Below are 10546 nucleotides of genomic sequence, written 5' to 3'. Positions count from 1 at the left end.
TTTCCCACACACTTAGCCCTTGCGGCCTTACTTTAGTGTCACTATCACATACATCACAGATATATGACCAAATATACCTTCCATTAGGAACCCTTTTTCATGGAATCTTAACACAACGTTGAAGCATGCCTTGTCATATCAACATCACTCATCAATCATAATTGTCATTGCATCACGAAGTATGAAGTGCTTAGCCTCCGTGCCTAAGTTACCCAAATACTTTCATCATTAAGTCAACCATTGAGATAGCCTAGGATGGATTAATCCTTGCACCTTGAGAGATAGTATCAAACAACATTTGATTAAGCTCATTCACATATGCATTCGAAAACTTCGATTCTTTTTTCACGTCTTTCTTTTTCGGGAGAAAGTCGGTACCCTCCACAAAAATGACGGAAAATTTTTGTTTTTTTCCATTTTCGAGTCGCACGATCACATTACAATGCACACACGAGTCATGTACACATTGAGTCATGTCGTGTCATATCATCTTGCTTTGAGTCTAACACATGTGTCAAACACTTTGAGTCGAGTCAACCTCGAGTCAATCACAGCGAGTCAAGTTTATACCTTGAGTCATTTCAAGTCAATGAGTTGAGTCAACACTAAGTCTTAGGTCAACCCTAAAGAAAGATAAGCAAAGTCATATGGTCAAAGATTTAAATGCAGGTGCATCCCAGCAAGCGAGGACATTCCCGGATTTTTTTCGAAAAAACCGCGAATATGACCATAGGAGATTCCTCCAAGATAAGAGGAGTTACATTGATTGGTAAATTAGAGATGAAGAGCTTTAATTTACAAAAGACTTGAGCGGATTTGGTTGAAAGTAAGCGACCAAGTTCAAAGTTCGGAGCGAAACCAAGCAACAGCGGCAGCAAGAGTAGAATAGGGAAGACCCGACTCCAATGCCAGACAACAACATCTGGCATTTAGCAACATATTTCAGCGCCTAGCGCTAGATCTCAGCGTCTGGTGACAGAGCCAATTCTTGACGCCAGAGATATTTCAGCAGCGACAGAGCTCGAAGCCTCTCAGAATGGTTATTTCGACCTCATACAGCAATTTCGGGTTCCTTGGTACGCCAGTTAGCCCCTATAAGTAAATTGACATGATTATTAGTCGGCTCGATTACAATCGTACATAGTAAGTGATTGACCTGACAAAAAAATCGTCTCACTTAGCTTAAGCTCCTAAAACACTGGCTCATTACAAGCAACAACGTATCGGTTTAAAAGCAAGCACTTAAACGACAATATTTCCAAATATGGATTGTCGCGCATTCTTCTTAAACGACAACATTTCCAAATACGGATTGTCGCGCATTCTTCTTAAACGACAATATTTCCAAATATGGATTGTCGTGCATCTTCTTCAATGACAATTTTTCCAAGATTGGATTGTCATCTCTGGCAAAGTTTCCAAGCGTGGATTGTCGTGCTCCTTCTATGTTTGGCAAGTTTTTCCAAGTTCGGATTGTCATTCATTCATGGATCTTTGGCAAGTTTTCCGAGATTGGATTGTCATACACCCAGTTCCCTACGGAAAAATTTCCCAAAGGATTGTTGTAGGACTCTATTCATCATAAATTTCGGCAAAGGTTCCTCAACGTGGATTGTCATTCATTTCAGTAAGTGGAAAATTTTCCCGAAGTGGATTGTCGATCGACTCTTTTTTAGCAAATGTTCCAAGACGGAGATTGTCAATAGTGGCAATAATTTCCTAAAAGGATTGTCGCATAGCGTTGGCAAATTTCCAAGGTGGATTGCTTTCAAGAGTTATATTCCAAGATATGGATTGTCGATTGTAGCAAAGTTCTTATGACAGATTGTTACGAAGCATTGGGCAACTTTTCCCAAAATTGGATTTTGGCAAATTTTCCGAGATACGGATTGTCTCTTCATCGTAGCAACATTTCCAAGGATGGATTGTTACAAAGCATTGACAACTTTCCCTAAATCGAATTGTCATACATCATACAAGAGTTATGTTGGCAACTATTCCCAAAGAAAAGAGGATTGTCATCACAGCAAAAGCACCGACATACTGGTTCACAAGTAGCAAAGCGCCGACGTACTGGCATAGCATCATTAAGGATCAACAAGCAGTGATATTTTCGAAGACTATCACAGCGAAAATCGGAGGCAGTTACAAGTGTAGCAGTCTTCAGGCGGTATTCCCTAGCTTGCGGAAGATCGTCACAACAAATTGGTTACCTCTACAGACGTGTGCTCGACGGTGAAAGATACGCATTTCTTAACTCTTTTATCTGTTTAACTAATGCTAGTTTGCAGGTATCAGCATTACAAGAGTGATTTAGGATCGCATAACGTTCTGAATCATTCTCCGTCCCTATCACTACTTTGACTTTTGTTTTCGAAACTTGCGTTTCTCCAAACTCAGTCAAAGTGGGGGCTTCTGTAGACACCCAAATGTGTCTCCCCAAAACCAAACCCAGTGATGAATACCTTTCACGTCATTTAGTTATCGAACAAAGAGAAAGTGTGAAAAGTCTAGTGATGACGATGTTTTTATTAAAATATCTCTTCTTTTTGTTTTTTAAAATATTTCTTTTCTTACCTTATTTTTAAAAAACGTGCATTCTAGTTTAGTTTGGTCCATGATAAGGGTCCAATAATGATGTAGTTGGATGGGGTTTTAAAAGACCTTTCCAACGATATATTATTAGCCCAATTCCGATGAATAATGAGGAAGTTATGACCAAAATACTAAACTGGGCCCGGTTTGGTTTTTATATGCGGCCCAATGATCTAGAGGAGGGCCTATTATTAATTATCATTCCTAAAGCTATTAGGATTGATTATAGTCTTCTAGAATACTCTAGAAAGTTATTTTAAATCCTAATGGAGTTAGGATTGATAATTATGTTTCAAAGAGTTTGAAATTTAATAAAACTACTTTTTCTTAGAATCCTTGTTTTGTACGAAGTGGAATATATTCAGATTTTATTTTCGTGACTCATGATATTTATCCAAATTTTATATGGTTGGATAGATCTTGAAATTATATTTCCAATGATATATTATGATATTAAATCCGAGTTATAACGAAAAAGATATGAATGAGACATGAAACTCTATCCAAAACTAAAACCCTTCCACTATTTCGGCCATATCTTTTTATCTACAAAATATTTAAATCTGATTCTATTAGGGTTGAAAAGTAGACTTCAAGAGCTTTCCAAAGACATATTATATGCCCTATTTGGACTTTCGGATCAAAAGATTCGATAAAAACAAAAACGCATGAAACTGATTATTAGCGCATGACGCTAAGCATTAGTGCCGGGTGCTAAGGCTTGGCGCCTGGTGCTAACCTTCAGCGCCTGGCGCTAATTGCCAGCGTCGACGCTAATCAATTTTTAAGCACGTCAGAACTCTGTTTCGATTTTCTATCTTTTTGGCTGATTTTCTCTATAATTTCTAAAAACTCCATTTTCATTCACCAACACTAGGTGAAAAAAGAAGATTGGCACCACCCTAAGGCCACCGGTTTTTAAAAACCGGTGGGGAAAAAAGGGGGAAAAACGGGCGGGATTTTGAGGGAAAAGTATTGCCACCGGTTCAAACTGAACCGGTGGGGCAATTATTTATGCCACCGGTTTTGAACCGGTGGCTTTGTTTAAAAAAAAAAAACCCGGCCTTTTTAATTTAGCCCACCCCTTTTAGTCCTTCCTACTCCGTATATATAACCCCCTTTACCAAACCCTGGCCTCTTCATCTTCTCTCTCCTCCTCGTTCTTACTGATCTTCATTCTCTCCTCCCTCATTCTATCTTCCTTCTGATCTTCTTAATTATCTTCTTCGTTCTTATCTTCTCTTGTCCCTCATTTTATCTCGTTCTGATCTTCTCTAGTCCCCTTTGCTCCACCTACATTCTCCTCTTCCTCTCATCTCGCTCGCCCCCTCCCTCCTCTTCACCTCTTTCGACCACCGCCCCCGCCGCCACTTACTATTGCCGCCAAAGGTTTTCTAGTCAAAATCGACCATGGTCAATTTTGACCTTTATAACCGAAATTCAACATAATTTCGGGGGTTTTTGGTGAAATTCGAGGTAATTTCTCTCTTTTCTTACTTTTATTTTGTTTTTTGTTGTTTTTGGTGGAATTCGTGGGTTGTGGTGGTGGTTCTGGTTATGGTGGTGGGTGGGTTTAATTCGATTTAAATCGATTTTGGAATTTTCTCAGTTTTTTTTTCGATCTCATTCTGGGTTTAATTCGATTTTAATTTTGGGTTTAATTCGATTTTAATTCTGGGTTTAATTGATTTATTTTAGGGTTTTCATCCTTTTCATATTAATTTTTTCGGATCTGGAGTTCTTGTTGTTTTTTCGGATCTACAAGCGATTTTTTTTGGGTTTTCATCCTTTTCGTAGTAAATTTTTATGCGATTTTTATTAGGCGAATATTTTGGGTTTTATTTTTGTTAATCGATATTCTGGGTTTTGTTAGGCGAATTTTCTAGGTTTTATTACGTTTTTTTTTTTGTGAGTTTATTAATTTCTGGGTTTTAATTGATGTAGGTGTTAATTGATGCAACAAGATTAAAGACTTTGATTTTGGAATAATGTTTTTGATGTAATTTTTTTTTTTGTATTGTACCATAATAATTTAAAGTTAGAATTACATTATTGATTATAATTCATTGTATTTTTTTTTTCGTATTGTACAGTAACTGTTCTTGTTGAATATAATGAAATATTGCGCTCCTATTATATTGATTGTGAATTGTGAGTTATTTGCCTGGTATTTTACACGGTTTTTTTAAAAATATTTTTATTATTATAATTGTAGCAAAAAAAAAAAAATCATGTATGTTATTGCCACCGGTTATTGTAATATCAAAAAAAAAAAAAAAAAAAACAGGAAGCATTATTGCCACCGGTTAATCGGTGGCAATTCTTGTTTTTGCCACCGGTTTTGAACCGGTGGCTTTTTAAAATATTATTGCCACCCCCCAAAAAGCCACCGGATCAAAAACCGGTGGCATAAAGGGGTTTTGAACCGGTGGGTAATTGCTTTTTTCGCCTAGTGCAACTCTCATCAATATTTTGTTGATTATTCTCTCTCTCTTTTCTAAACTAGCCTTTTCTCAAATACAAAATTTCGCATTCGCAAGACTTAGATACACCTAGCCATATTCGAAGTTGCCTTCTCCCTAGACGTGAAAGGTTTAATTTCTGAGGGTTTGGTCCCAAATCTCTCTTTCAATTATTTAATTTAATTGTTGTTTTATTATTTTCCTTGAAGTTACTAACGTGTGTATTTTGTTATTAGAAAGAGGTACGAGGCATACAAGTAAGTACTTTAATGGTTTAATTGATATTATGATATAGAAATCATGCTTAGATTGTTATTTTGATTCCTAGTATCATGTCTAGGGTAACTTTAATATTAAGTATGATTAAAAGTATGATGCTTCCTATGTTCTTCCTAATATTTATGATTGTTAGTATCATGTTAGGGCTAAAGCTTTGATTTTTATTGTTTAGTGATATGCTAGGGTTTGTTATTAATCTTGTTAGTAGCATGCCTAGGGTCTTGCTATTATTATGCATTAACATGATTATTATGATTATGATTATTATAATTGTTATTATGATGATTATTGTTTTGATTATTATTATGATTGTTAACATGATTATGATTATTATTTATGATGATTATTATGTTGCTTTATATTTATTGTTATTGCTTGATCACGCCTTTTTATGCATGTTTAAAGTGAATTGGTACTTGTAATCAGGCTTATATAAGATAATTAATAATCTTGTTTAGGGTTAATTTGATTATAATTTAAGTGATAGCCAATAATAGTTTTATTTGTGCATTAATATTCAACCAACATAGATAAACTGGTTTAGGGTTAAATCTATTGATTGTATGTGAGTCAGAAAGCGCAAATGAATACGATCAGAATAAAGTAGAGGCCTATTATTAGGGCAGGTTCAATCTCTTTTAGGTTGGATTTGTACCTTCATCCCCGAACCCTATTCGGTTCAAGACCTTATGGAGTTGACGATCTCTTGGATTGTTAAGGGGTGTAACCTTCACCTCGTGAATGGTTTACAAGTTCCTAAAACTTGTTGGCGACTCTTTTGCTCTGTCTTCTTTCCCTTTGGACGCCACCGTACTTTAGTGTATGATCACAGTGGGGTTCAAGCTAGGGGATTAATGCTTGAAATATTCCCTACAATAGGATTTCATGATCTTTTTTTCTATTTTTTATTTACCCTTTCCCCAATAAGTCTAGCATAGGCACCTTTTTATTCTTCTTAGATTTATTTTGTAGGATCATTATTTCTTTTCTTTTAATAAAATGAGCATTTATTTTCTTGCATGTGATCATTTCATTACATTGCAAAGAAAAAAAAAATGTCGAACTAAGTGTTACGGGTAAAAAACTGTAAGTGTAAGTCAACGATGGTCAAGTAGAGTAAATGACAAAGACACATCTTGACGAAGGCTGAAATATGACGGAACTCCTTCAGCAGTGACAGAAGAAGAAATCAAATAACAACTCCCTATTTTCTAGGAAAAGATAAGCATGGAAGACTGAGAGGCTAAAGTCGTATCACCTAATCAAAAGTAATTCCTAAATCCTCTAACTAATGTAGATAGGGAAGTAGGGTCGAATCCACATGGAAAAAAGTCTTCTTATTCCTAATTAATTAAAGTAATCTAAATTATCAAGTAACCAATATATTATAATCAAAGGAAACTAAACTACGGAGATTAAGAGTAAAGAGAAAACAATGAATAAAAGATCTAGGGCATAGGTTCACCAATAAATAATATTCCAGGGTAAAACATAATAATCAATCATCAATGCATGAATTAATCAGATCATAAAGGGCTTTCGCTACGTATTACAATCACACAATCAGTTTACCGGTATTAAATATCATCTCTCGAATCTCGAATTAACCATTTATAAATTAACCTGCCTATTGAAACTAGACCTAAACATCAATTCTCATCTCTTAAATCTTGAATCAATATTGTCAAACTCATGCATAAAAGATCTGCGCAAATCTAGTCACAGAGCATTAAATCAATCAATAGGAAATTAATCTAGCATTGACAATTAACAACAATAATTTACCCCTTCATATTATTAATGGATCCCCAAAAACCCTAGAAAGAAATCTACTCATGCATAATTAAATCTAAACTAATCAAAGCAATAAAAGAAGACATGATAGAATAAAGAAATAAAATTGCTGAAATTAATAAAGAAGAAATCGTTACCGAAAACGACGGAACTACAAAGTTGAGTTAAGAACAAGAGTAAAAGTTGAGAGAAGTTTGGAGAGAGAAAATAATCTAAGTGGAGAGAGAAAGTCTAAGAAAAGAGATAAGTGAAAATCATAATCCTCAAACGTACTTAAACAAAACTCTAAACAACTCCTAATTAGAAACTAACTGCTCGTCTAAGGAGCAGCTCCAAAAAACACGCGCCCGATCGGGCTAAAGGCCGCCCGATCGGGCGCGCCTTTTTCTCCGCGTACCCTACTAAAATACTGCGCCTGATCAAGCTAATAGCTCACCCGATCGGGCGCGCCTTTTGGCACGCACCAGCACATCTTCTGCGCACCTTGCCCGATCGAGCACATGCTTGACCGGTCGGGCCCTTGCTTCACCTCGAGGCTTGAAACTTCGATTAGGCTTATTTCTTCGGCCCATTTCGGATATCTACTTAGGGTTTTGATCACTCGGTCCAAATACCTCGGTATACCGATTACCGAGCCCTTAATAACCGACTTGATAACTCTAAACGGCCTTGGGCTTCAAAGATGGTCGTGCTCCTCCAATTTCCGTAGTTGATCCATGAAAACCCGGGAAAGTGCTCCAAAAGTGCAATTTCCTACAAAACTCAACCAAAACTACGAAAACACTAAAAAACACCAATTAGTAATAAAAGTGGCTCGAAAGAGCCAAAAACACTACTAATTATGACCAAGGGACGGGGGTAAAACACTATATAAAATAGACATAAAGTCTAAGCTCAGCCTATTCCCCCTGTTGAGGATCAAAAACAAAAAGATACTCTACATAACTATCATCCGAAAATCATGAAACCCAATTTATCTCCTCGCAACGGCTAGAATTTAACCTAGCAATAGTCTATATAATGAGGGAAGCATCGATAGACATAGGACACATCAAGCTAGCTATATTCATACTAAAATCCTACATTGTAAACTGTTATCTTTGATATTTTTCATACTGAAAGTTTGGTAGATCCTCATTCTACCCGCGGTTTTTACCTTTATTGGGTATTCCGCGTCACCAATCCCCCGTGTCATTTAATTGATTTTCGTTCTATTTTGTCTTTGATTTATTTAGTTGATCCGTAGCCTAGATTTTGATAGTTAATCCCACTTAAAAAAAATTAGCATAAATAATTTGGCGCCCACCGTGGGGCTACAACTAGGTAAAATAAAAAAATCCCTACTCACCTTCCAATATGTCTCCCAACGAAATGACCCCAGAACAGCTGAATGAAGCCTATGAGAAAGCTCAAGCCGATCGTGAAGCAGCCAGGGAATCCAATGAGCGTCTGAACAAAGAAAAGGAAGCATAATAGTCCGACGCAGCCAATCTTCATCAACAGTTGGAGTAAGCTCAGAGCAATTGTCGCCGTCAGCCAAGGCAACTAGGTCTGATCCTAAGTATGCCGTAATTGGATGTCATTAAATCTCCACACGACACCGACACCGAGTCCAGCGACGGAGAGATGAATATGGACCCTCCAATTAGGAACAGTGGGCAAGGAAACATCCGGACTCCAGGGAATGATCAGGACAACCCGCAACCGAATCAAACAGATATCCTGCTCTAGAGATTGGTCGCATTAGAGAAGCAGAATTCCAGGGTCCTGTCGATGATGAAGAGAATGCCAGGTGTTTCGATCCCCGTTCAGAGAGAAGCTCCAGATGGGTTCGCGGCAACTCCGTTTTGTGATGAGCTGGCCATGGCCCGAATTCCCAGAAGAGTGTCACTCCCGACGTTCACGTCGCTTTATGATGGAACGACCTGTCAAGAGCAGCATGTCGAGTACTACAAGCAGCGGATGTGGCAAGCTTCGATCCCGTTCGAGTGTTGGGAAGCATGCATGTGAAAATTGTTCGGCGCAACGCTGACTGGTCCTGCTCTCAAATGGCTCGGCAAACTCGAACTAGGTAGTATAACTAGTTTTGCTATTTTAGTTAACAAGTTTTATTCCCATTTTGAAAGTAGCAGGCAGTTCGACAAGCAGACAAGCGATCTGTATCGGATCGTCCAGGGACCCAAGGAAACCATCAGGACCTATTAGTCCCGATTCAACATAGAGAAGGTCTCAATCAAGAACGTCGACAACAGAATTGCCATCGAAGCCTTCCTCCGTGGACTGCATACAGATTCAGATCTATACAAGGATATGGTCAAGTACCCCTACTCAACATTAAAAGAATATCGCCAATCGCTGTGGCCCAAATGCGCTTTGACGAGGATATCGCCAATCGCAGCTCCTATCCAAATGCTAAAGGCTCGTCCGACTGCAAGGGTCCAAACAACCAAATGGGGTCATGGCGACATCTGCCCTATGAGGCATCAGGTAGATCACGCTCTGTTAATGTTGTGCAGGTAGAACAGATCCTCTATGCCCCGCAATACCCCGAGATATCGGAGTATGGGTTCGACGTGAAAATCGTGGTTGCGGTAAAGGAATTGGAGCCCTTGGAAAACAAAGTGCGCTAGCCGATGAAGAGTAACAAGCCATAGTCGGAGAAGGATATGAGCAAGTGGTGCGAGTTCCATAGCGACCATGGCCACAAGACGGAGGATTGCTACGCTCTACGAAGAGAAGTCGCCTTCCAGTTGAAGAGAGGCAACATCAAGCACCTATTAGGAAAGAAGAAAAGCAGCGACGCCGGCCGTCCTCAATCAGAAGCCACGACGAGTGAGACTCCAAAGCCACCCGTACATAAGGTAATAGTTAATGTTATCACTGGTGGTTCCAATATTTGTGGACTAACCTATTCTGCAGCAAAAAGGGTCGCAAAGTCGATAATAGATAATGCAGATGTCCCGGAGGAGATAACAGATCCTTTGGAAAAGAAGTTAGAGGCAATGGTAATTACCTTCGACGATGATGACATCAACAACATCAACAGTGAGCATGAAGATTCTTTGGTAATTTCCTTGGTCGTCGGGAATTGTCTGCTTTGAAGGGTGCTGGTCGACGGAGGAAGCCCCGCAAATGTTCTGTTCGGTAGAACTATGGAAGATATGTGGCTAAAAGATAGCGACATCACCAGAAGATCAACAACCCTGGTCGGTTTCAGTGGTGAAAGTATGTTAACTCTCAGAGACATAACCTTATCAACCTATGTAGGAGGCCGAAACCCTCAAACCAAATTCAACATCATCGACTTCCCTTTAACCTACAATGCCATAGTAGGCAGACCACGTTATCCCTTCCATCTACCACCATTCAATCAAATTCCCAACCCCGTGGAGGATCCAAGAAATTAAAGGAGAACC

The 10546-nt window shown here is 38.4% G+C and overlaps 1 protein-coding gene across 1 annotated transcript; it reads left to right on the top strand.

Moving 5' to 3' along the window:
• The first annotated feature begins 9796 nt into the window (after nucleotides 1-9796).
• LOC145557593 (uncharacterized) lies at nucleotides 9797-10231 on the top strand. The gene has a single exon (XM_081618765.1). The coding sequence runs from the start codon at nucleotides 9797-9799 to the stop codon at nucleotides 10229-10231; it is 435 nt and encodes a 144-aa protein (XP_081474891.1).
• The last annotated feature ends 315 nt before the right edge of the window (nucleotides 10232-10546 follow it).

This window comes from Chenopodium album, chromosome 9, assembly GCF_948465745.1.
Source record: "Chenopodium album chromosome 9, dcCheAlbu1.1, whole genome shotgun sequence".
Lineage (NCBI taxonomy): Eukaryota > Viridiplantae > Streptophyta > Magnoliopsida > Caryophyllales > Amaranthaceae > Chenopodium > Chenopodium album.
Note: the sequence above shows the minus strand (reverse complement) of the source record. Positions and strands in the feature narration are given on the sequence as shown.

Excerpts from the sequence above, each read along its gene's own strand:
- LOC145557593 (XM_081618765.1), top strand. The coding sequence starts at position 9,797 with ATGAGCAAGTGGTGCGAGTTCCATAGCGACCATGGCCACAAGACGGAG.